At 38.4% G+C, this 27,635-nt stretch overlaps 2 protein-coding genes across 2 annotated transcripts in view; one reads left to right on the forward strand and one right to left on the reverse strand.

Moving 5' to 3' along the window:
* LOC134819091 (ras and EF-hand domain-containing protein homolog) overlaps positions 1-23,259 on the forward strand; it is a 38,040-nt gene extending 14,781 nt beyond the window's left edge. Inside the window, 15 exon segments of the mRNA XM_063828856.1 lie at positions 1,785-1,872; positions 2,016-2,111; positions 12,977-13,048; positions 19,053-19,139; positions 19,309-19,406; positions 19,544-19,678; positions 19,850-19,989; positions 20,128-20,263; positions 20,589-20,676; positions 20,839-20,997; positions 21,250-21,283; positions 21,286-21,316; positions 21,577-21,691; positions 22,414-22,524; positions 22,762-23,259. Coding sequence (XP_063684926.1) covers positions 1,785-1,872; positions 2,016-2,111; positions 12,977-13,048; positions 19,053-19,139; positions 19,309-19,406; positions 19,544-19,678; positions 19,850-19,989; positions 20,128-20,263; positions 20,589-20,676; positions 20,839-20,997; positions 21,250-21,283; positions 21,286-21,316; positions 21,577-21,691; positions 22,414-22,524; positions 22,762-22,950 — 1,579 coding nt within the window. The 3' untranslated portion in view covers positions 22,951-23,259.
* Positions 23,260-23,952: 693 nt separating this feature from the next.
* LOC134819092 (kelch-like protein diablo) lies at positions 23,953-26,732 on the reverse strand. Its single transcript, XM_063828857.1, has 6 exons — positions 26,555-26,732; positions 25,628-26,400; positions 25,311-25,486; positions 25,067-25,186; positions 24,494-24,956; positions 23,953-24,360 (listed from the first exon to the last, which is right to left on the reverse strand). Exons 1-6 carry the CDS (start codon positions 26,645-26,647, stop codon positions 24,225-24,227), a joined length of 1,761 nt encoding a protein of 586 aa, XP_063684927.1. The 5' UTR covers positions 26,648-26,732; the 3' UTR covers positions 23,953-24,224.
* Between the last annotated feature and the right edge of the window lie 903 nt (positions 26,733-27,635).

Here is a 27,635-nt window from a genome sequence, read left to right on the forward strand (position 1 = left end):
TCTGATCCGTGTTCAACCACTTGTTGAACCAACTGATCAATCACAACGCAGCATCCCAGCTAACCAGCCAATCAGAACACAGTATCTCTTCACGTGACACATGAGGTGTATTGACAGATACACTCGCATGAGAAGTCTTGTGTTTCCATGCGGTCTTCTCATTGGTTAACGACGTGTCACGTGACTGTTTCCGGCGATCTGACTGGCTGTTTGGATTTCAGTAATGATTACATGGAGTGTGTACTGTGTAGGTATAAATGTAGAGGTGCTATATTTGAACTCGGAGTACATTGTCATGGGGAGAAGTTTAAATAGTGGAACTTATAGTGGTACTGAAACTGGTTTTATAGCATTCGTCTACATCTGAAAATCAGAATCATCAAATAATAACAGTGGAGGGAGTGATCGTTGAGTTTTAGAGGAAGCAGAGCCAGTCGAGTAACTTAAAAATATATATCTGAAATATAAGACGCTGCTAATCTCTTCTAATCCTCCACAAAGTTCAAGTTCAATAGTCCCCCAGAGCAGGGTCGCCTGACTGACTGGGTCACACCACATGTCGCTCTAAATGTAACACTAACTCTTTAATTCTGTGTCACTACATTATCCTGTCTCGCTCTGTGCAGGTTCATATTGCCAGGATTATTATATTGTACTGGAAACATGTCTGAAATCACCTTTATATTGTAGACTAGTAGTAGTAGTAGTATTGTAGAGTATCTCACCCCGATTGTCGCGACAATCGTTTCTTGTCTCAGTATCTTATAATTAAGATGGGGGTACTACAGGTAGTAGTCAGTCTGGGGTATTGTCTGGGGTATACTGGGGTATTGTTTCCTGCAGTCCCCAGACAAAGTGTGTTCTTGAGGGCGGGCTATTTCATTATCTAACTTGAAAGAGAATTCGCAATTGTCGCGACAGTCGTTTTAAAAAATACAATGACCACGGGACCTTGTGAAATATTTATCCAAGTTTTTGTTATGCACCGCTCTCCCAAGATTTTCGAATTGTGTACGTGAGAAAATATACAGATTCATTACTGAAATGGGATTTGTAAAATTTAACATGCAACCAATGTACGAGCTGGATGATTTAAGTAAACATTGATACAGGAACGGTAGTTGCAGCTATGCCACATACATATTACATATTACATGTTATTACGTTTTTCTCAACGATGTAGTTGTCAAGATTTGGGCCTAACGCTCTCATTAGTTAATATAAACATGGTAATGAATTAGCGTTGTTTTCTTCATGAGTCTAAGCTGTTCTGGTTTGTCCAATGACTTCTATTATCTTTCTAGCGACTCTATATCTTTAGCGCCCTACATATTGAGGATTGAGTGTTACTCCCACTTTGAAAACTCGTTAGCGATTATGACCATCTGTTTGAAAACTCAACCAAAGAAATATTAGTGCATCAAATTTTTGCCTCAACATTCGTTGAATTGAGATGTTTGTGCATATTGTACGTAACGCGCGAGAACAAAGTGACATTGAGATTTTACAAACGTTACAGATTATTATATGCGTGTTCGAGCTAGCTAGCTGCGCGCGTTATTTGTTGTTAGCAGTTCAGTTTATTTCAGTGGTATTTTGGCGCGAAGACGACCAGTTTGGTTATCCGTTTCACCCATTAACCAAATCATTGAGCAGGATGTCAGTTAAAAACGCAAGAATAAGAAATCCTATCCTAACATTGGTGGTAGTCACCAGTGCTATCGATATCCCCAATATTACTACTGGAAACATATCCACACAGCTGAATGACAATGTTATTTCAGGAGGCAGCAAGCGTATGATACACATTTGGAGACTCTAGAGTCTGAGATGAAACTAGACGCCAACTCCCGCAAATACTCAACTCAAATGGTAAATATGTTTGTAATGTAAAATTCATGGATCTTATTTCGGTAGCTATTCCAGATTCCCATTCCTTCTGACCTAAAACTCGATTTTACTGTTTATATTATCAACACTCGTGTATTCTTGTGTAAATAAACACTCCATTTCAGAACCAAATACGTCTAGATCTGTCAGAGTTAGAAAAGGTGCAGGAGTTAGAGATGATAAAGTCTAAGTGGATGGAATCAGAGATGAAGTGCAAAAAGGTACGTGCAAGTTTCAGGGAGTTTTCTTAGCATGGTTTAGGGAGTTTAGTTACCATGGTAATGTATGAGTAGTTTTACTGCTGCGAGCTTTTCATCATCACTTATCATATTATAACAGACAGGCACGTGTCATGAAGTTGAAAAGTATAACACCCATCCATATGTATGATTCAGATTTCATTGTACCATTTACCATTGCTTATAAATTACATAGGTACACTGAATTATGAGACTTGTTGAAACAGTTTCAAAATGTTTTGATTTTAGTTACATTTCCTACATAGATAAAAATATGTAGTGGTAAATCAAAAGTTCAGTCAATAAAACTAGAAAAATAATATATTTTATTTGAAAACAGAAAAATAATGAAAGCCATCTATTGTTCCCTCTCAACAATTGTACCCGAAAGCGCTCCAATGAACGTCACAACGGCTATAGACCATATGACTAGGCGACGTCTTCTCCACCGTTTGTACGTCAAATGTGGACTGTGTAATGTAGCCTCGCTCTGTAAAGATAGCCGGGCATCTCCAAATATAAGTTCCGCTTAAAGTAGCAGTTATCACTGGTATAGAGACAAATCCACACTCTGCAATGTTGATTTGTTTCCAAGCTGTTCCATATTCGTAACTCTGCCATCTGTACAATCCAGTCTCGCTAAATCCTGACACGCCAGTGCAGGTCATTGCACAGGGTGCAGGATGAGATTTACCGTCAGGAGTATTTACGATCTTCAGTTCGCTTGAGAGACTGAGGTTTAATGCCATCACTGTCATCAGCCAGCCGAGCAGTTTCATCTTAGAAGTTCAAACGAGTTGGATCTTTACCACGAAGACAAGATGTTTGTATCAGATTAAGGAAATAAAATTTATAATTTATTTGAACTGGTTCAACTTTTATTTGTATGCGTAAGTCTTATTGTGAGGCAGATGTAATTCTATTGTGGATTATATTTGTGACGCGACAAATCGGTATAATTAAAATACGGCCACTATGGGGACAATTGTAGCAGCTGCTGGGCAGTAAATTAAGTGTTTTGTTTTAACAATAATATCGCCACGGTTGCACCACGCACGCAACTAATTATTTCACTAACAGATAATAGTACTTTACATGAAAATAAGAGTGGTGTACGTGACCATTATATTACGTACAACTATAAGTTAGAATCAATAAAACTAGGAAAATTTATTTATAATCCATTAAAAAAGAAACGTCATGAGCCTCTCTTGTTCTTTCTCAACAATTGTACCCGAAAGCACTCCAATGCACGTCACAAAGGTTATCTACCATTTGAGTAGGTGTTGCTTTCTCCACTGTTTGTACACTATTATAGCCATTCTCTACGAAGATAGACGGACAGTCACCACGATAAAACCCGCTTATCGTAGCTATAATGACTGGTCTAGTTACAAACCCACATTCTTTAATGTTGAGCTGCTTCCATGCTCTTCCGAGCCTTCTCCCGAACCGGACGAGTAACTCCTCCAACTGTAGCCACCAGTATCGCTATATCTCGACACACCAGCACAGGTTATTGCACAGGGAGCAGGATGAGATTCACCGTCAGGAATACTCGTTATCTTCAGTTCTAACAAGAGTGTACAGTTAAATAGCATCACAGTCACCAGGCAACCGAGCAGTTTCATCTTGGAACGAGTCTCTACCACGTAGACAAGCTATTTGTATCAGCTTAAAAGAAATAAAATTTATTTGGGTAAGTTCAACTTTTATTTGTTTGCGGAAGTCTTTGATCGTGTTGTAATTTAAATTAAAGCTGGTTAGAGAGTACAGATGTCTCAATTCTATTGTAGATTATATTTGTGACGCGACGGATCGTTATAAGCAAAATACAGCTGATATAAAGGTAAGGGCTCTTTTACCATAGCAGCTGTTGGGCAGTAAATGTGTTTGTTAAAAATGTATTCGTGGAGTAAAAGCTTTTAGTCAGGGAAAATTAGCAGGAACCATCTGAGAGGCTTCTCTTTGCAGGAATTTTGTGCGGGGGGGGGGGGGGGGGGGGGGGGGGGGGGGAACTAGCTAGATCACGTCATTTTCTCCCGGCGACTGACCAACATAATGGAAATATAAAATACGACAGTTTCAATGTTTGCCCTGGTAAATACTAAATAATATACTCTAGTTTCTCTGGTAAATACTAAATAATATGCTATAGTTTGTCGTCAATTACTCGACAAATGATCACTTTAGGGTATATGTTTCCAAAATTGGTATTTGTTAATCATGGGGTCACCAAAACGGAAGCAAAGCATGACTTAGTTTCAAAAGACCCTGTGAAATATTAAACGCCCTTTTTAAAAAAGCTGCTACAGACTCATTTTAGTTGGAAAGGGGCATGAGGCACGTACTGTAGTTCGAAAACTTAAGTTCTCCAGTAATCAACGCTGTCGAACTAGGGTACGCGACGTGTCGAACTAGGGTACGTGTAGCCCCCCCCCCCCTACGTGGACCATAATAGAGCATTAGGACTTTAGGACAATACTTAGCTTTGGGAACCAACGCTTTTAGCGTTTAAATTCAATTAATAATTAATAATTAATTCTGCCATCTGCTACTTATAAGCAACTCTACAAGTAAATATAAAGTTAAACTCATCTCTGTGAGGTGGTATCTGGATAACTTTGAGGACTGTAAAAGAAGGGCGCGCTATTTCTCGGATCTTACTGCTACCACCTGGTGCAACCACGATGTACCTGACCTCTAGTTAGTTATTGACTTCAAGATTTGCAGAATCATCGTCCACCTGTTACTTCTAGTGATTTAATTACTGCGATACTCCGCTTATAATTAAATAAGACTTTGCAGCCATCTCCGAGCAGTTCGTACTTCGTATTTATTTCAAAACTAGATCGAATAAGAAGGTTCCTGTGGGGAAGCTACCAGCAGTCTGTCACTGCTGACTATTCGGCTCTGTTGGGTGATCTGAAGATCTTGAGCACGCCTGTGGTGTTGCTGGTCCCGCACCATGTGCCTTGACCTGCTCTGGTGTCTCAAGATACAACGAGATTGGTTATTAAGTTACTATAACAGTCACTACTTCTGGCAAAGAGAAACTTAGCAATTCTGTGGAGTTTCACAGTGGAGGACACAACAGCTACTCACTTCATCATGTGTGATGTGTACTGGGGTTCGTTACAATTCTGTTGAAAAGACACACGGTGATATTTTGTGCTTACTTACTTACGACCAGTAAGTAGTAACCAATGTGACGTGTGTTGAACTGCGAATAAGTACAACTGCTGAGAAGAAACAAGAGATTATATTTTACATATTATCTTCTTGTTAAAGTAAATCTGGATATAAATTTTACCTGTAAAACAAAGTTTGTTTTTATTCTCTTCCAAAAATTATCGGAGAAAATAATATCTCCAAACTTAATAAATGAGATGTTTTTACTGAAACTTACAAACTAGTACAAGTTCACTTTAAATATCCTATTTGTTACAAAATGCAAGTAAATTTATGATTATATAACTGATTACAAGTGTATTGAAACTTCTATCAACTTAAAACCTTTTCCATGAAAATCAGATCCCTACTCAAAAATATTGATCAACTACGCGAAGATGTAGAAATATAAGACAAGTACGATGTAACGTTTTTGAACGAGACCAACTGCAAACTAGGAGAATAGCCAACATAATTAACGACGTCACATTAGATTGATTCCACAAACCGTTTATCCAGGATCCAATTCGAATAACTAAATAGTATCGAAAAATTATTTTTAAAACAAAAAATTGTGCTAAGGCACAATTTTTTGTTTTAAAAATTATTTTTTTAAAGTAGTACCTGGATTGGTGACAAGCACGGTTAAATAGTTATATTAGTCCAAGTTAAAGTTGTATTAAGAACATTCTCATAATTCTTGTGCTTTATCCAATGTGGTATAAAATGTACCCTGCTCTGGGTACGGCGCTATGGTAACCATGGTAGCAGGTGATGTAGATTGTGGGGAGATGTTGATTGAAAGCTATCAAGCTATCAAGTTATTTTTTCCCGGAAATAATTTGTCAACGATATCCCGGTAAATAAAAAACATTTACAGGTACGTTAACGTATGGGGCATACCCAGTACCCACATTTCAAAGCTAGACTGCGTTGCTAGGCTGCGTTGCTAGGCTGCGTTGCTAGGCGGCGTTGCTAGACTGTGTTGCTAGGCTGTGTTGCTAGGCTGCGTTGCTAAGCTGCGTTGCTAGGCTGCGTTGCTAGGCTGCGTTGCTAGGCTGCATTGCTAGGCTGCGTTGCTAGGCTGCGTTGCTAGGCGGCGTTGCTAGACTGTGTTGCTAGGCTGTGTTGCTAGGCTGCGTTGCTAGGCTGCGTTGCTAGGCTGCGTTGCTAGGCTGCGTTGCTAGGCTGCATTGCTAGGCTGCGTTGCTAGACTGTATTGCTAGGCTGCAATGCTAGGCTGCATTGCTTGTCACAGCACTGCACTCAGATTGGCTCGCTGCAGCAGGCACACTACTTTCACATCACAAGCTGTAGTACTGTAGTAGTAAGACCCTGATTTTACTGTAGTAAGACCGTAGCGAGAGGTTCAATCAGAACTGATTAGAAGACCTCTTGGCTAATGAATATTGGCACCAGAGGACCATGCAAGACATTAGAAGGTTAAATTGGTTGCGTGATCCTCCTCCCAATCAGTGCAGCTTGTTCTGTGTTTAAAGTTCTGAAGCTTTATATAAACCTCATTATCCCTTATTTGGGCTGTTTCCTCAGCTTTATTCACATTCTGCCACAATGCCCTATTAGCCTGTGAATGTAGACGATCAGCCGTTATTCTCGGTTTCTTTTCACAAAAACACTGTCAGATGTCACTTGTATGGCTGTGTGTATCATCTGGTTCCTGATAAACCCCTTACATTTACTTACATTTGTATATTTATAAACGGTGCTCGTTTTTGTGGCATCCTTCTTGGTGTCAGCCTTCTTTATTTTTCTTGATTCACAATAAATAACCAATAAGAGATCATAGTACTACTGAAGAGTAGGTCAAGGTGTGCCTGGTAACTTAGTATTTAGTAAGCTATAATACCCACTACCCAGTAAGTGTACCTGTTTAGCTAACTATTACCCACTATTACGGGCTCCCCACACTAACGCTCACATAGAAATAACTGTGTTTATTGTTACCTTGCCGGTCCTACTTCAACTTAATGTAACACCGCATAGTTTGTTGTTGTTGTTGTCGGCCTTAGTCACTATAAACAGAGTGCTTTTAGCTAATCAGCTGACAGATGTTCTGTCACGTGTCATTTTTACTCGCATCCCTATGACACCATGAAGTGAAATGCAGAGTTTTGTGTCCTTGTTTTAAGTAAACATAAAGTTTAACAATGTTTAACTTTATGTTTACTTAAAGTTTATTGTTCAAGAGTATAAGTTATTACAATGAATGTTATAGATCAAGTTGCAGGCCCACAATAATAAATTACTATTAAGGTATAATACAAGTTATGCAGCTACTACTACTATGCAGCTACTGTATTGCAACTATGTACTGCTAATAAAGCCCACACTCGGCCTCTAAAACTCGGCCTCTATTGTCCTCAAATACCCTGCTTACCCTGCTTATTCTGCTTATTTTAATTGTAACAGTAATGCTGTAACATTTTATAACATGCAGCTATAACATGCTCTTGCATTCTCAAGGTAACTTGCCTCGGTTTTCACCTGTCATTTACCTTGTTTCACTTTGTCTGTCGAGAGCCATGATGCTCCCTACTGAACACTAAAATAACATTTTTAACATTTTATAACATGCTATAACAATTAACATGCTCACCGGTCGACTAAAGGTAACACATGATTTACAAGCTCTTAAGACAGTCTGTTCTCAAAGTTTTTTGTTTTCCTTTCCATTTTCCAGCTTTAAAGTGTAGACAAAGTTTTCCGGCGGTATTTTAATGTTTTAGCTTTTCCGTTGGGTAGAGACAAAACTACTGGAGCTGTTAGTGGAGCCTAGTTTTCCGTTGGGTAGAGACAAACCTACTGGAGCTGTTAGTGGAGCCTAGTTTTCCGTTGGGTAGAGACAAACCTACTGGAGCTGTTAGTGGAGCCTAGTTTTCCGTTGGGTAGAGACAAAACTACTGGAGCTGTTAGTGGAGCCTAGTTTTCCGTTGGGTAGAGACAAAACTACTGGAGCTGTTAGTGGAGCCTAGTTTTCCGTTGGGTAGAGACAAAACTACTGGAGCTGTTAGTGGAGCCTAGTTTTCCGTTGGGTAGAGACAAAACTACTGGAGCTGTTAGTGGAGCCTAGTTTTCCGTTGGGTAGAGACAAAACTACTGGAGCTGTAAGTGAAGCCTAGTTTTCCGTTGGGTAGAGACAAAACTACTGGAGCTGTAAGTGAAGCCTAGTTTTCCGTTGGGTAGAGACAAACCTACTGGAGCTGTTAGTGGAGCCTAGTTTTCCGTTGGGTAGAGACAAAACTACTGGAGCTGTTAGTGGAGCCTAGTTTTCCGTTGGGTAGAGACAAACCTACTGGAGCTGTTAGTGGAGCCTAGTTTTCCGTTGGGTAGAGACAAAACTACTGGAGCTGTTAGTGGAGCCTATAGTTTTCCGTTGGGTAGAGACAAACCTACTGGAGCTGTTAGTGGAGCCTAGTTTTCCGTTGGGTAGAGACAAACCTACTGGAGCTGTTAGTGGAAGCCTAGTTTTCCGTTGGGTAGAGACAAACCTACTGGAGCTGTTAGTGGAGCCTAGTTTTCCGTTGGGTAGAGACAAAACTACTGGAGCTGTTAGTGGAGCCTAGTTTTCCGTTGGGTAGAGACAAACCTACTGGAGCTGTTAGTGGAGCCTAGTTTTCCGTTGGGTAGAGACAAACCTACTGGAGCTGTTAGTGGAGCCTAGTTTTCCGTTGGGTAGAGACAAAACTACTGGAGCTGTTAGTGGAAGCCTAGTTTTCCGTTGGGTAGAGACAAACCTACTGGAGCTGTTAGTGGAGCCTAGTTTTCCGTTGGGTAGAGACAAAACTACTGGAGCTGTTAGTGGAGCCTAGTTTTCCGTTGGGTAGAGACAAAACTACTGGAGCTGTTAGTGGAGCCTAGTTTTCCGTTGGGTAGAGACAAAACTACTGGAGCTGTTAGTGGAGCCTAGTTTTCCGTTGGGTAGAGACAAACCTACTGGAGCTGTTAGTGGAGCCTAGTTTTCCGTTGGGTAGAGACAAAACTACTGGAGCTGTTAGTGGAGCCTAGTTTTCCGTTGGGTAGAGACAAAACTACTGGAGCTGTTAGTGGAGCCTAGTTTTCCGTTGGGTAGAGACAAAACTACTGGAGCTGTAAGTGAAGCCTAGTTTTCCGTTGGGTAGAGACAAAACTACTGGAGCTGTAAGTGAAGCCTAGTTTTCCGTTGGGTAGAGGTATTAAGGAAACGTCTGTTTGGTAGCAACAGTTTACTGGTTTACTCGAACGTACATGAAATTAAGCGAACCAATGCCCTAATTGTACTCTAGACAAAGCTAAACTAAGTTAAACCAGCAGTTTAAGCTAAATTAATTTGCACCAGCAGTTTTAGCGTACTCTAAAACCCTCCAAATGGAAACCCTGTTCTCTAAAACCCTCCAAATGGAAACCCCGTAGAATCACTCTCTGAAGGAACTATAAATGCTAAATAGGTGCTGCTCTTGTATTCTCTCTCTGGTGGTCCTAGTTATTGTGTGCCCTCACTGCGACTCTCCCCTCGCTAGAACCCTTTGTACTCGCTCTACTTCGTTTGAGACTCTCTTCGCTTCGTCAAATTTACTATTTACATATAATTATACTGTAGCGGAACTCTGCACTAGTTATTAGAAACTCTTCCGTAGAAAATCTTTCTTGGGCCGAATAATGAACATGCTCAATGTGTGTTTGCACTTTGCTTAATGTGATATATATATATTTTATATATATTTTATAGTCACCAGCTGGTCGTTGACTCATGTTAGAAACTAATTCTCTTTTTGCTCTGTTCAAATGTGTTTTCTCTCAAGATCTGAATTTGACCAACTATAATAGTACGGTATAATCTCAAGAGGTAGATGCCAGAGAAAATAAAACACAGTGCTGACGTTCGTTGTTTCTGAAAGTATAAGGAAGCTCCTCTGATGACATCTCCAACCTCCTCCGGGATCTGCTCCCTGTCCTCCCTCTCCGACCTCCACTCTTCAGATGACGAGGTGTTCAGTAAACCTGACCACCAGACCCCCAACAACTCAGGTCACGTGTCCGATATTGACCTATCAAAACCTTGGAGCTCTAACCCCGATCTGTCAGCCAGATCTATCATGTTGGATACCAGCAATCTGAGCTTGTCAGTCGGCTGGAACCTCCACAACCCGGCACCAACTGTTATTATACCCAGACCTCGGCGCAAACTGGCCCCCAACACCCCCACCCATAGTGTAGTGGGTGGGGGTGCTACCCGCCCCGCTGCCACCAGGAACCTCAATCACATGATCATGATGAACCAATCTGAACCGGGGGATGTGTCCCGGCCTTGTGTGAGGCGGTGTTCATCTGGAGACCAGTTCCTGGAGAGATTGAGTTTGAACGCGTGGAGTGGGTGGGATAGTAGACCTCCTGATAGGTCTAGTAGTGCTGCACAGCTCCTACATCCTCCTTACCAGGTTACTTGTGTTACACTTATAGTTTATTGTGACCCATCTATACCCGCCACCACCACTGTTTATTTAAATATTTTAATGTTTCATGTTATTCAATATACAGCACCACTTTACAACAAATTCTGTACCTACCAAAAATCCCGCTCACATAGTCAGCTCCCCTAGATTTCGCAATGTTATTTAACTTATTAGATCCTAGATATCAAAATTTACTCGGGTACACTTTATCACGACTCTTAAATTTCTCGAAACCACGCCCTTTTCGACCTTTTTTTCTAGAGTATCTCAGCTTCTGATAGAGAAACAAAGCTCAGATAAACACCAAAATGCGCGCAACGGCCCTCTAAAATCATTTTGAGCGCACAAATACCTAACAGTTGTCTAACAGCCAGACAATAGCAGGTTAATAGCCATTTTAATCAGAGACAACACAACTGCCTAAAATTGCTGTATGTGCGACAAATTTGAAGAACAAACATCACAATTAAGCTGAAACATTCGCCAAATTTGCATCCTATAGGTACTCTCAGTTTGGATTATTCAACAGTGTATATAAAGTAGTGTATAACGTTGCTTTACATATTTGTTGGGTGTAACATAACAAATAACTTGCAAGGTCAATATCTTACACTAAGCTTCCAATCAATTCAAGATGTATAAATATAGATTCACCCTCATAGAGGGTTTTAAAATTATATGTGCAGAATGACTGGGGCTAGTTGAGCTGATGATGAGTATAATTGAGTGAGAGTTTCCAATATTTTAACACAATACTAATCGACATTAACGCTAAAGATTAGGATTAACACATTTGCTGAAGATTAGAATTAACACATTCGCATTGTCCACATTGCAAGTTTCAACACATTGTGTGTATGGGCGAAAGTGACTCAATTTCAATCTGTTAGGGGTTGTAAACCAGTTGACTAGTTATTCATTTGCAAAGATTCATCCTCTCTTCATTTTTAATAAAATATCGATATTATTAAAATTCGCTGCATCATAAAAGTAATTATACTTTCCGATGTTTTTGATCATGATGTTACGTCATGAAAAACGTTTGGCCCTGACCATAGTTGTGGGTATATTCAATATTCATGTCGATCTCAGCCGGCTTAATAGCCGACGCTTACTTGTGTTTCATTATGGCTATTAACCGGCTATTAGCTGGCTATTAGCTGGCTAATAACCGGCTATTAGCCTGCTATTAACCGGCTATTAGAGGGCTGTTACCGTAACAGCTGTAAAATAGCAGGTCGGCATTGTGCCATTTTACAAAACTTAATGAGTTAAAGCATGAACCATGCTAATTGCTCAAATTTAGTGATTAGTTCTTTTTCTTTTCAATTTCCGTACTATAAAACTATTGAGAAGTGTTTTGTTGTTGTGGGTAAGGTAAATGGAGTACAATAGAGGTTGTGAACTCTGAAATTTTAGGCAATGTCTTAGAAAAATATTTGATTTTGAAATAAATTATAGGACCTTTGGCAAAGATTTGCTGACTGAGTAACATCATCTGCTTGACCCATCTCTTTTGGATTTTTCATATCTCTGATGATAAAGATTGAAGAAGTTAAAAAGTCACACAGACGGAAGGTGAACGGGTACAAAATAAAGTGTATTCCTTCATTGACCGGAACACGATTGTGTGATATTACAGAAGAGGTGATATTACAGAACTTGAAGATGTAATTGTTGCTCATTAAGTGCCACTCGCATGCTTAATTAAGTCGATTGCTCAGCAACCACTACTCTAAGGCCCTAAGTGTATTCACAGCACTTATCTATCATACATTATGTATACATTATACATATTGCACACATTTTGATGAGCACATGAGCTCTAGGTATCTCAATCAGAAGCTGAGATACTCTATAATGTGAGTCGCGAAATGGGTGCGGTCGAAAAAGGGCGTGGTTTTGAGAAATATAAGAGCGGTGATAAAATGTACACGAGTCAATTTTGTTATTTAGGGTCTAATAAGTCTAATTGCATTGAGAAATCTCGAGGAGCCGACTATGTGAGCGGGATTGTTACACCAAACCATCATATTCACGGTATCGCTACAAAAGTGTCGTGTTATTAGTTTCAGGTGCATGTTGTCGTACGATAAACCTGTTTTTGTATTTAGAAACAAAATACAAGTTGATGCTAATACGTATAGGTATAGTAGAGGTATAGTAAATCTAGCTTTAATTTTCAGGTATAACTTTATAACAGGCTCTCACAACCCCTCTTTTCAGCACGAGTCTAGAATACAGGAACTGATATACGGTGACAACGACGCACGCTCAACCATCTCTCAACTCAAAACTGTTAGTTTTATGTTCTTAGTTGTTAATATTTTGGGGGGAGGGGGTGATCTTATTTTGCATCCTGTTAAAGATCCCTTTAGTCTCATCTTTTCTTCATCTCATGGAGCTACCCTATAAGTACACAATATTTGATCCTCTGAACCAGGGTTCTCAAAACTTATGTATTCACCTCATTCATCACTCACTGAGTAACTTAATTAATAGGATAATTCTCGATTAAATTAAATAATTAATTTATACTTACACTCAAATCAACGTCTTAATTGTACGTATCAGTAATATAACGAGTTTAAGAATCCTAGCCAATCACTTAAATCGTGCTTATTTTCAGATACATTCTATTTTCAATTTCCTGCTTTCGATACATATTCCACTTTAGTTAGCTTTTGTAATAAGTGTTGCCATAGTACCTAACTGTCTACTTTCTGCATGTTTCACAGTTGCTTCGCATAGTTTGAATATTTTGAATAGTTTTGATTCCTAAACAAACTCTCCGAGGTAAGCTGAAACCAACAAATTCCATGAATTTTATAAAAATCGTCCGCAAAAGAGCCCAGTGCTCAAGAGAGGCTAAGTAGGTCACATGTTAGCCCCCCCCCCTCATTAGCATGTTAGCTAATGAGTGTAATGATGGCCAAATATTTAGCGTAAATCCTGCCTGATCATGGGTAATTATTAGCTTGTAATTCTGTATTACCGGTTATTAACTGATCTCTATAATAGTCTGCAGTCGGTGTGCCAGCCAATAACGAGAGATTTGCCAGCTAACTGACCAATCAGCGCGCGTCTTGTTAGCACGTGGGCGCCGGTATTTTGTAGCTGCGATAGTTTAACCTTACTTCATTTCACGAAAATGCCATTTTTTGAAGCAGGTTTTATTTTCACTGTGTTGGTATTAGTGTAGGGTACAGAGATGGTGAAGTATAAATATAAGTGAGTTGAACGGTTCAATATCCCTAATAAATCATTAATTAATCAGTAATATGCACTATTTGTAACACTGTGAAGAGTAGAGTTGTAAAGTACAGACAGGAAGCAGATCCCATACACCTCATCACTCATTGTAGTGTACATACAATGTACTCACCGTGTACTAGTCCCCAGTATTCATAGTCATAACTCTAGCTGGGGTTACATTACTCTGTTTTAGCACCGCTTTTTAATCGCTTCTACTCGCGTAGTATGTCCAGTGTGTTGCTTTGTTTTGTTTAAGATAAGGGTTGTGGTGCGCTGCTGTGGGTGGACTCATAGTGGTTGGGGTTGAAACTAACAGCTTCTATTAGCTTAACCAGACTTACTGAAAAAGATTCCGTTTTATATTCTAATCTTGAGACCCTCGTAGAGCATCAGAGCAGCTCAATAATATTCGATGAAGGAAGATGATGATATCTCGACTGAGATAGTGCGGAAACAAGATGGTACTAAACAGGATGATATTAGTACTTTTAGGCCTATCAGTCCACCAGGTAACTCACCTGTAAGCTCTATTGATCGTGAAGAGGATTTCAAATCTGCAAGCGAAAACATAGATCTCGTGAACACATTGAGTCAAGGTAGCAGCAGAAGCTCCGTAAAGATCGTCAAGAAGATCAACATTGATCCCAACTTTGCTAGCCTTGTCAACTCCCAAGAGATTGAGCAAGACAGTTCAAGCTCACTTGAGGAGGATGAAGATCTGTTGATGAAGGAGCCCGTGTTGTCTGGAAGGCTTTTGCCGAGCCGCGCATTGCATGCAGAGGAGAATGATCAGTGGACACAACTTGTTAATGGGTTTGATACGAGATATATTAAAGGCGGAGGTAGTAGAAGTGGTGGTGGTAGAAGTGGTGGTGGTGGTGGTAGAAGTGGTGGTGGTGGTGGTAGAAGTGGTGGTGGTGGTAGTAGAAGTAATGGAGGTGGTGGAGGTGGTGGCGGTGAAATGGGGTATTACAACAGGGACAGAAGAAGATGGAGCGAGCCTGAAGTGATAAGGAACCGCCGACACTCCAGCACTTCAGAGCTAACATTAGAAGTGAGTACGCTCAAACTTCTTAGACTACTTTGTCGGTTTGTTCCACGGAGCACAGACAATAGAATCGTGGAGTTATTGTAATTTGTAAGTTATTGCAACTATTTGGGTTTTGCAAATTCAACCGACATTGCAAGTTGCAGTTGTCATGTTTTAACGTTTCCCGCTACAGTCCACAGGATCTTAAAATACACATACAATACAATTATGTGCTAATTATATCAACACTCTGCTAATTTCCTGTTAATCTATTATTACAATAAAAACCATCTATAATTATCCTAAAGACCGGTTGATACAGATTAGTGGATAACGGTTATTATGAAAGCATTTCAAATATCCGCGTTGCCATGACATCAGGAACAGATCCCACTAAAGATTCCACACCTTCATACTGTTAAGGATTAATGACAGGACAAATACTGCACTGCTTTGTTATATCAAGCACTCATCAGCAGTGAAGTATAATTCCGGCTGGAATCCCTGTCTCCTTGAGTAGGTGTAGTTTGTGAAGGAGCACCCTGTGTCACAATAAGAGTAGTGTGTACTATTGTCCGGGGTGTTTGTCCAGTTTATTGCAACACACGCTGTGTAGATCCTGCACTTGCGCAACTTTTACCCACTGCCTTTGTTTAGTTTAATTTACTCTGCTGTTTTGTGTTCTGTGCTCTTATCAGCTTCTGTGTGGTTGCTATGATACGATATCACAGTGAAAACAGTGTCTACATTGCTGAAGGACGTTCTGCCAAAAAACGCAAAGATCGAAATCGCAGGATCAAAATCAGTCCCAGCAACGTGAGTTTTCTCTCCCCAGCATGACTGCAGCGGAGACTATTTATGATTTCAACCCTATATTTGATAGTTATCCTGTACTAAATCCGATGTGATGATGTGATACCTAATCTTACTCACAGAACCTACCAGTAGTAACTAGAGACGGATCATTTGTAGAAAATAATTGCGAAAATAATTCCCCTCCCCTGGTCATCAACAAATAATTTGGATATTGAATATGATTCTATCGTCATAATACTAGAGTCTATCCTTAAAAATATTATTATTTAAGTTGAAACTAGATAGTATTTTATAGTTCTCTACATACCAGGAGATCTACTGAACTACCGCTAAAGTCCTACTCGTCTATAAAATACGTGTAAAGTTACTCTCTACCTCGCCGCTACTAAGCTGGCACTCTCACATTCTGCTCTTTAAGTTCCGCTCTGCTTATCAAGATTCTAACGGATTCCTCGAAACAACGCTCCTTCATGACTATCTAGATTTCTTTGAAATAATGCCATTTATTTCCCGGTAATTTATAAATTTATTCCTAAGAATTAAGGAACATTATTAACCCTACACTCTACTTCCTAATAAGTTTGCTAGTCTGCCGATGATAGTTGATGTTGGAGCACCTTGTTCTAGTGCTTATCGCCGCCCCCTACCCCTTGCTGTACAATACATCCAATCAACCGAACTTAACAACATGAAGATACTGGAGAGTAGTGTAACTAGTAGTGTAACTAGTAGTGTAACTAGTAGTGTAACTAGTAGTGTAACTAGTAGTGTAACTAGTAGTGTAACTAGTAGTGTAACTAGTAGTGTAACTAGTAGTGTAACTAGTAGTGTAACTAGTAGTGTAACTAGTAGTGTAACTAGTAGTGTAACTAGTAGTGTAACTAGTAGTGTAACTAGTAGTGTAACTAGTAGTGTAACTAGTAGTGTAACTAGTAGTGTAACTAGTAGTGTAACTAGTAGTGTAACTAGTAGTGTAACTAGTAGTGTAACTAGTAGTGTAACTAGTAGAGTAACTATTACAGAGGAATCAACTCTTCGGCAGGAAGTGCACATCACTTCTGGTCTTCACGTTCGCAGTCTTTCTATAGGACGTACAACGCGTAACGTGCGTGACGTCAGGTCACGTGGTTTGACGTCACGTGAGAGCGCCGCCGCGTGCACGTGCACAGATGAAGATCAGTTAGACGGTACAAGAAGGGAAGCTGAAGAGTCGAGTGACTTTACTCGTCGCACGCTGCAAGCTCTTCGGGAGGATGGTGGGTTGTCAAGGCTGTCTAGGATACAACTTCTCGCTTTGTTATCTCTGTACAAAGCCAAGAAACTCTCTCATTCCATGGTATTATATTAGATATTCTTTACAAGTATGTCACCAATTTAGTTTGTTAAGTCTGACTATTTTACTTTTATATTTAAAATACTACTTATTTACCAACAATAAACATTATCATTGCTAAATTTTAGGAAAAATCAGTTTGATTACTGAAAAGGAGAGCCTCCTCAACTGTACTTGTTGGTAAAGCGTTAAAATGTAATAGCCTTGTTGTTCTTATTTCCTCGTTGTCGTCTGTCGATTTATTGGCAATCACTATTGTTTTTACTTGTCCTTGTTGAATAATTGGATACCAAAGGAGACTTGAGGAATTGAGGGACAGTAGTCTTACACAAAAGTATGTGATCTACACAGTACACTGTAGATTCTAAAGTATGTAATCCACACTGTAGATTCTAAAGTATGTGATCTACACTGTAGAAGTGTAGATTGTAAAGTATGTGATCTACACTGTAGAAGTGTAGATTCTAAAGTATGTGATCTACACTGTAGAAGTGTAGATTCTAAAGTATGTGATCTACACTGTAGATTCTAAAGTATGTGATCTACACTGTAGAAGTGTAGATTGTAAATTATGTGATCTACACTGTAGAAGTGTAGATTCTAAAGCATGTGATCTACACTGTAGAAGTGTAGATTCTAAAGTATGTGATCTACACTGTAGATTCTAAAGTATGTGATCTACACTGTAGATTCTAAAGTATGTGATCTACACTGTAGATTCTAAAGTATGTGATCTACACTGTAGATTCTAAAGTATGCGATGTTCACTGTAGATTCTAAAGTATGTGATCTACACTGTAGATTCTAAAGTATGTGATCTACACTGTAGATTCTAAAGTATGCGATCTACAGTCTACACTGTAGATTCTAGAGTCGAAACGTACACCAGCTGATGGACAATCAAACATTTAACAAATTCCTGAGATGCTGACAGTTTTTAAGAACAATAGCCTTCCAAAGACTTTACCTTCGTGAGCACAGTTAACATTTCTTGATAATGTTTTCGATGTTGTTAATTTTGATTTTATTTGTAACGGGTGTATAGTAAGTCACAATTTTCTCAAATTGAAGTTGTATTGGCCTTCTGGTCACAGTTTGTAATATTTATACAGTGAAAGTGCTTTAACCCATATATAATAGGATAATACATGTAATATCATGGGTAGATCAAGTGGGAGGTATAGTAGATGGATGACATTTTTTGATACCCATTTGTGGTGGTTGTCAGCTGTTCTCAGCTGCTTACCTGCCCTTGCTCGCGCAGTTGCTCTCTGTGCTGCATTAGCTGCATTGAAGACATTAGCCAAGAGGGAAGCCAGGAGAAACACCTCACGACACGTGCAGCGCACTCTTAGCACTTGTGATATAGATCAGGTGCTGAGAAAAGCTAAACTACGTTCCAAGGAGGGCGCATACCATACTTTCTTCGACTGTCGGGATAGATCTGAGGAAGAGAGGATAGCTTTCAAGGAGATCTGGGAGGAGTTGAAAGAGAAAAGAAAAGCAAATCCTAACGAATTTTATTTTATTAGGAACAATAATATTGTAAGCTCTGAAGAAAACAGTGTGTCAGGCCCGCCTGACTAAACTTTAACTGTTTCACAATCTTCACCACACATGTTTGTTTCTACTTTCTATTCATAACTTTGTTTTAACGGGTACATGTAATTATGCCGGGCACAGTTCCTGTGTATTTATACCGTGTTTGGTTTCCCGTAATATTTAACAGATGGTGGCAACCTTTTACACTATTTTAATTTGTATCCTTAATATTTGCTGTACTCTGTAAAGTTTGAAAAGTATCTAATTAATTAACTAATTGATTTATAGATTGATTTATTAACCACTCTGACATGTGTTTGTTGCAGGAAAACCTAGAGCTGCAACATTTGATAGCTAACAGTCAGAACTCCCTTCTCGAGAACAAGGAGCGTATTTCGATACTCAAAAACAAGGTAACACCACCACTAAATTCACCAGATCTATATCAATTATGTGATTCTGCTTATGAGTGCCAGTTGAATTCTTAAATGTATTTAAAATGTCCATTTAACTCGGCTTCACAAGTTAAACATGTTCCCTCCCAAAGATGCAAGCTATTATCTCACTCACACCCCTTCTCAGATGCAAGAGCAAGCTCACTTGTTGCTGTGTGAGACAGGTCAGAAACAAGCGCTGCAGCAGGATAATGAATCGCTCAGGAGACAGTTTGAGGGGCTCGCGTTAGTAGAGCAAATACTTTTCATTGTTTTCTTAAATTAATGCAAATGCTTATTCCACTTGCCATGGTAAAATGCCCGTACATGGTAAAATGCCCATATATGGTATCAGTCCACTAACCTTGACCTCACCACCGCAGGAAGATGAAGGATGATTTACAGGACGAGAAGGACTCCCTGGAGATGAAATACCAAACCCTCCTCAACAGCTCTACTAAACCTAAGACGATAGAAACCAGCACTCCTAGAGCCAATAAGAAGAGACATAGACGCAGGTTAGACAAACTTGTTTTCATGGCAACCATCTACTTAATATCTTCTTATGTCTGTGTTCTCTATCTTATTGTCTTTTGCTGGTATTGATCGTTATTTTTCTGATTACTGAAAATCAATCTATTCGTCTTCATATTTAAAACAGATTATTGAATTACCGATTAATTAACCAGGGGTGCAGGGTCAGGCTCACTGAACCAGTCCGGGTACACTTCCTCAGAGGAGGAAGTAGGAGGAGGAGGAGGGGGCCCTGTTAACGGCTCCTCTCGCACTGACTCCGCTCTACCTGAATCAGAGCCTTCCTTCTCCAGAGGTAATGTTTTGCAAGATACTCTTCTTTACAGCTGGTACACTCAGTCATACTTACTTTTTAGAGATACAATGTTTGTTTACTTTCTGTTAGATCCCTGTATTCTGAAAACAGAAACTCAACAACTCCAAACAATTATAGAGAATAGTTACGACAGTTACGAAGCTGGGGAATCTCCGGTAAAACACTATTCAGTAGACGGAGATGGGGTTATCTGGAAGAGACCTCTTCAATCTTCTATAAATCACGCGCATCCTCTCATGGCTTCCACTATGAGGTATTTTCACAGAAATTGTTTGGGTTAGATTTAAAGATTTTATCTCTGTTCTACGCATTTAAATATGCATGTTTTTGACAATATAAGTTTATTAAATTCATCTTTTTAATTCCTATCGAATATCAAGGGTATCGTAAATCTTAATGCTTAAAATCATGTATTTTTTAAACCACTCACGATTAGTTTCAAACCCAGCATCAGTTGTCTCATTTCTGCATTGAAGTCACTGGTCAATATACATTGTTGTAAATTATATTGTTATATATTATTCTATTTGTTTTCCAAAAATTGAAGTCACTGCTCCTTCATAAAGTCTTCACCTCAGATATAGTCCCAGTGTTACCAGTGATGATTGTGGACAAGATAGCGGATACCATATTCCTACTTCAGATTGCTCTACCAAACCTTACTCAGTGAGTATTCATAATCATAATCAAAAGTTAGTATCTAATCCTTTTGCTGATATTGCGCTTTAAGAAATCTAAAATCCAAGCTGTTTGGATGAAAGCTTCACCTTCAAGTGAGAATTGTTATTCTTAGAATTCCGATAGAACCTAATTAGAGTAACCAAACAGGTGTGTTCGGTAACCTCACTAGAAGGGAGACAACCTGAGCGTGTGTTTAAAGTAGTGTTGCTAGGCGACAGTGCGGTTGGTAAATCCTCTTTTATCATGAGACTGTGTCACAACAGGTTTCAAGCTGCTTTTCAACCTACCATCGGAGTAGATTTTCAGGTTAGTTTTTAGTTTTAGTTAATAGTTTTTAGTTTTTAGTTCAGCAATACTCACAATACCCATATATAGACTGTAACTGCTAATGGATTAATTAGAGAGATTAGTATTATATATAACAATTTGGTATTGGCCATAGTTCACGATTTTGATCACCACAGTTATATTGACATATGTTTTAGATAATTCTCATGTTATGAACTTATTAAACAACAAGTCTAGAGTTATTGAGTAGTTAATAACACTCTGATACAGGTAAAGACGATGTTGATACAAAACACAGTAGTGTCGCTCAGCTCTGGGATACCGCTGGACAAGAGAGGTGCCGGCTATTTTAATTTACCCTTATTTTAATGTATTATTATCATTATCACGTGTAACCAGTAACCACGTGTGACGTGTGACCAGTAACCAGTACGTGTGATTTATGCAAGAGGCGTCAAATTATAGATGCCTTATACTATTAAACACAAATGCTCCTGCATAATTAATAGCATTAATTAAGAGTCGGTAAATTGGGAGAGTCTGACTTGGTAGATTGAAATGATCTACAGTACTATGGTTAACAAGTAACATCTTCAGATTCAGGGCAATCACTAAGTCTTATCTACGTAGAGTAGATGGAGTACTTCTTATGTATGATGTTACCAGGGAATCAAGCTTCAGGAACATCCGTGATTGGATTCAGAGTATTGAGGTAAGATGCTTAGTTAGTTATACATACTACTACTACTAGTTTTATTACGATCAAATTATGATTTGTTGTTGCGATAGGTGTACAGTTCACTATTGGCCCTTAAAATGGTCTTAGCTGTATTCTGTTTAGGATAGTGCTGATGTTACTATTGGCAAATCACCAAACAGACAAAACAGACAAAACAGACAAAACAGACAAAAGGTCACTTCCTCATTAAACTTTCAAATATTTTATGTTTTTCACACATTGAATGGGAAATTAAACTTACTGGGCTTATCTTCTTGTTGAATCTATAAAATTTACGTTATGAGAAATCAGGTACAAGTTTAATTCCATTAACTTATCTTTTGCAGCTCGTTAAATCGAACATAGTTCGATAGATAATAATCTTACCGTAAGCTTCAAAGACAGAGCCATGTTTATCTACAATCTAATAAACGTGTACCATATTAAACTATTTGTAGACATTACCAATTCCAAAGGATAAAGGGCTACAGTTTCGAAACTTTAAGTTTGTTCTTGACTAGCTTAGTTCAGACCACAGAGTTCCGTACCTCTAACCTGATCAATTATATTATTATGATATATAATCTATCAGTGCTCTTTATCAACAGATGACAAGTCCAATTCCAATACAATCATCACTGAGACATGCAACAAATAAAAATAATTACTAATTAATTTAACTGCTTTATATTATAGTTGATAAATAATTGTTTCAGGAAGAAGACGAGGCGCCGACTATCATGTTACTTGGCAACAAAGCAGATCTCATAGCAACTGGAGATCAACCCCGGGCTGTTAAAACTGTTGACGGGGAATCTTTAGCCAGGGTTCGTGCTAAAATAAGCTGATCGACCAAATTAAACTATTTTTTCGATCTAGAAGTTTCTATCTCACATTTCAAAGCAGAACCAAATATCACGTCTTTCGGTGAAAAAAGTATCTTAATATTTTGTTTTTATTATAGACAAAGCTCCACTAAAAAGTTGCTAATTGTGAAATGGCGATATTTAAATTTACTGTCGTTATACTTGTACAAGTTGTGAGCTAACTATAGATAACTGCAGGAGTATAACGCAATGTTTTGCGAAGTCAGCGCTAAGAAAGGAACCAACGTTCAGGACTGTTGTGAGGACCTTACAAGATCTCTGATGAAACGGGAGAATCAGAAAATAGCCCAAACGAACATCAATATTGTGCCAGCTTCTAAGGACAGATCGGTACTATCAGATAAATCCTGTACAATCTGCTCCTGACGAATAATAAGTACTTTCTTTTAGTTTGTGTATATTTGTAAGTAGATGTGTTTACAGTTACTAGGTCATGGAATGGGAGGTAATTGAAGTTGTTTTTGAAATTTCACGATTATTTTGTCCTGAAATATAGATATTATAATTTGATTGAGATTTTCCACCTTTTTGCCATCTCAAAAGTGTGGGTATACCTATATCATGACGCAGCAATTTAACTTGATAATTTAATGTTTGAATTAATTTGTGATTTACGTCTTTTCTTATGACTTATCAAGAGTTGATTGTTCTTATCTGACTTAAATACAATTTAACTTAGGTCAGAATTTTGTGATGTTTGAATCTTGAGTTTTTGTAGTTAAGTTAAATGTTTACTTGATTAGATAAGACGGATTAAGATGGTTAAGAATTATTTAAATGGTTTATCGAAGACCAGCAACCAAAAGTAATATATTTGTATTTGTAGATTTGTTTACTTTTAGTGTTTTTGTCTCTGAAAATTGAACTGTCTGTTTTCTAGGGACGAGTAGATAAAATTTGAACTTAATATTGCGATTAATTGTGTGAATTTGTTGGGCGTTTGACAAATGTATCTGTAGAGCTTGACTTGCTGATGGCTTTCAAATATAATTTATAATTACATAAGCCATTCATGATTAAACAATGATATTATTTTAGAGCAGATATTTAGGTTATCAGACTATCAGAACCGCATTCTTATTAAAGTTTCAGAAAACACATCAGATTAAGCATGGTATGTACTAATACTATAAATAGATTTAAATAGTTTTAGCTGTTTCAAAAGATAATTTATTATATTCGAAAGTGTTCACTGTTCTTTTATTTAATTGAATCCAGATATTTCTTCTTTAAAACATTGAGAAACACCGCAATAGATAGTGATAATTGATACTGTACATAATATTTACATAAATGAGCGAAGAAAGATTACCAAAACAATATTGTATAGTAGTTAAATTATAGCATATTATTAGTATTAACAACATAAGAATAATTTGATAACTAAAAAGAAAATAAGACAATCTTTAAAAAATAGCTGTTATTCCAAGCCATGTTATTGTTAGCCATAATAATAAAATCCTACATATCTGTAAAAAATCTGATAAAACTGCGTATAAAAAGCTTATATGAAATGATGAAATGCTTAATGAAATATTTTATTAGATTCTTATCTAATAAGATCAAGAATAATGATGATTATATCTATACTGTAAAATAATTTGTGTAAGACAATCCGTATAATTACTGTATAAGAAACCCTAAATGGTGCAAGACGAGGCACCTGCCCTGCAAAGTACCATGTTGCCACATCTCTGCCATTTGTTCTCTTTTGGATCGAACAGTTCCACTGTCCTCAGTCTGTCCGTGCAATCGTATCCACCGAGCACATAAAATCTGAAACGCCGATGTGATTGGTTAAAAAACTTAATTGGAAACGATTAAAACTATTTTGATTTAACTGCATTTATATTTCATGTTGATGAAAGGCTGGAACTCAGAAATAAAATACAAACAAACAGCCGCTTACTTGTTGTCGAGAACGGCCGATCCGGGCCAGGCTCTGACGGTGCCCATGCTGGCTACAGGGTACCATCTGTCCACTCTGGGCTCGTAACACTCGCACAGCCCAAAGAAGTTGCCCAGCTGTCTGTTCCTCCCACCAGCCAAATAAATCTTGCCGTCAATGTTACCGGCGGAGGCTCCCGATCTACCTATGTTCAGACTCATGCAGTATTGCCACTTTCCCTCCCGAGGGTCTAACGCCTCCACTGAGTTGTGCTGCATGTAGTTGTTGTAGTTGTCGTGTCCTCCGATCACGTAGATCCGATTGTCCACTGTTGTGGCACAAACCCCACTTCGAACCATGTTCATTGGTGTGGAGGGTATCCACATGTTCTTTGTCTCGTCATAGATTTCAGTACTGTTGTGACAACGTTGGTTGTTCTCTCCACCTATCGCATACATTACTCCTCTGCATATTGCTGATGCTCCTGAAATTAGATTTACTTTATATTTGTGATTTCTCAGTTTGAATATCCTTTCTAATATTGGACAAATTTGTCGGAACGAAACTGTAAGAATAAACAGATAGGGTACTTACCAAAAGATCGAGGTGTAAGAAGTTTGCTGACGTTAGTCCATCTGTTGAACTGAGGACTGTACCGTTCCACCTCGTCCAGGTAGAGTGTTTCTGACCTGCTGGCCGGATTCTCTCGCTCCCCTGTAAGCTCCTTGATAAAGCTACTTTACTTTTGAGTATAACACCCCTTCAGAGTCTTACAAATCAGCAAAATATGCTCGAAATATCTAAATGTATTTTAAGTTAAAGTACTAGTAGGCCAAACCTCCAAGACAGTAGATGTGATTGTTGATTGAAGCCATGGCCACCGCAGTTCTCTGTGACTTCATTCCTTCCAGCATGTTCCAAGAATTTGAGTTAGGATCGTAACTTTCCAACGAAGAGAGACAGGAGTCTCTGTTACGACCTCCGACTACGTAAATTGTTTCTTGGGGAAACCATCTGATGGAAAAGTACACTGAAATCTCAAATTGCAAGAAACAGTTTAGAATTTATTCCACATAAAGATTTCAATTGTTTTAACAAATGATAAACATTCTTGAGTATTAGACAGTTTATAATTATTGAACTGATCAAATTTACCTGGGAAAAGAAAGGGTATCTTCCGTCAACGAACCGAGCAATCTCCGCTTGGAACATCGTTTGCCGAGATTGGATAGAAATTTCTCACAATCTTCAGGTGATTCTAATAGTTGGGGTAATTTGTCGACCAGTCTCTGTATATATGAAGTGTTGGTGAAATGAAGGAGTCTGATGTTTTTTAGAATTTCGTTGCTGTGTTCGCTTCTATTCTTCAAGTCGTGTTGTAGCCACTTTAGGGCGGCGTAAAGTGGCACATGTTCTGACCTTACTCGCAGGAAGTCAAACTTTAGAATATCGATTAAATCGAATAGTTCCATATCCAGAAATTCATCGCCATCAATTATTTTCTCAAAATTATCAGTCAAAAAGTTGGTCGCAGTTTCTCTTAGCTCTTCCAAGAACAGTTTTTGGGCAAAACTTCTGATATTGATAACATTGCTATAGTCAATCTGTTGAGCTAAAAACTTTGAACAAGTTTGCTTTAAATCCTCGATCTGAAGCATCGATGAAGCTCCGACTAAATCCAAAACATTGGATTTTGTCACGACGATCTCCCGCGTGTACATGTAATTCATGACACTCGCCCAAGTAGCACTTGAAATTCCTTTCAAATGTATTTCTTTACTTTTACTCTCCTTCATCCCATTAGTAAACATTGCCCGAAGATACGGACAATTTGCTGCTAAAACTACTTTATGAGCAGGAAAGTTGTCGTTTTCACAACATATTGTAATGTCACTGAGTTGTTCTGATCTTCGTAAGTCGTCAAGTCCCTGAAAAATCAATTTAGATATTGTAAAGGTTCCTGTTTTAGGATGAATTATCGACATCATTAACTACCAACTAAGTTAATGATTGAATGTCATTTCAATGGCAGTGGGTTCAAACTCAAAAGGGGCTGAGACAAAAAATTCGAATTATAATAACCTTTAGGTAATTGTTGGAGGTAAAACTATCTGATCCGTCAATAAATTTGTCGTCATTGTGGTTGAAGTAATCATTGTTGTGGTTTAAAGTCATATCGCAAAATAACTGTTCGTTCTGCAGAAGGTTTAAGATTATATAGAATAACAGTGCCGGAGCAATCGAATAGTGGTACACGTATAACTATATAAAAATAAAAACGAGGGCGAAGCGAAATGATTATTTTCAATTAGAAAAGTGGTTAAAGTTTAAACTATAAGAAGGCACTAGAGTAGTAATACTAATAGTATAGTGGTTAGCGGCTACAGGTTACACGACACAAAAGCGAACGCAGCACTACGAGATCGTTGTAGTTGTACTATATAAATCCAAATTTTAACAGGGATAACCCAAAGATTTTCAAAATAGTGATTCTATATGAATAAACGTATATAAAATCAACAAATTCGCTGATAAACAAAATTTAAACCATGTTTACGATTTAAACGCTATAATGCTGTTTATACTTTTATAGGTTGACAAAAACTGTAGCGTTTCCATAACATACTTGTATTTTGAATGTACGTCATGGTATGCTCCTTCGCAAAGTTATTTAGCTTACGCCTTATAACCTTCTAAAATTTGTGCTGCGCGCGGCGCTGCGGGAAAAAAATGCAAAATGCACCGCAACTGCATGCATGAATATGATCGAGCTCTTAGTTTTACTAATTTGCTCGCCCAAAAATTATTACCTGGGGACCCCAGGCTATTATATTTATGTTTATAATCATAGAGATTAGGCGGAATGACAGTTTAAGCGCCGCCCAGTAAAAAAAATTCACGTGACTTTGGTTTTTATGGTTTTGCAGCCGTACAAAACGGTTTTACATAAACCCTAATCCCAACCCTAGCCCAAACTTTAACCCGCCTAATCTCTATTTTATGTTTATGAACATGATAGCCGCCTAGCCGGCCTGAGGTCCCCAGGTACACCGCGATTTAGATCAATTTAATATATATAATGGCTTTTACTAATTCGCTCATTAATCATACCTTTTTGGAATGATTAATGAGTTTAGCCAAATTGCCTAGGCCTAGGTGCCAT

The sequence above is a fragment of the Bolinopsis microptera genome, chromosome 8 (genome assembly GCF_026151205.1).
Source record: "Bolinopsis microptera isolate Bmic1 chromosome 8, MBARI_Bmic_1.0, whole genome shotgun sequence".
Classification (NCBI taxonomy): domain Eukaryota; kingdom Metazoa; phylum Ctenophora; class Tentaculata; order Lobata; family Bolinopsidae; genus Bolinopsis; species Bolinopsis microptera.

Excerpts from the sequence above, each read along its gene's own strand:
- LOC134819092 (XM_063828857.1), bottom strand. The coding sequence starts at position 26,647 with ATGACTTTAAACCACAACAATGATTACTTCAACCACAATGACGACAAA. Across the intron at positions 26,401-26,554 it reads CCTCCAACAATTACCTAAAG|GGACTTGACGACTTACGAAG; the intron begins GTTATTATAATT and ends TTGATTTTTCAG. Across the intron at positions 25,187-25,310 it reads TCACATCTACTGTCTTGGAG|GGGAGCGAGAGAATCCGGCC; the intron begins GTTTGGCCTACT and ends AGGAGCTTACAG.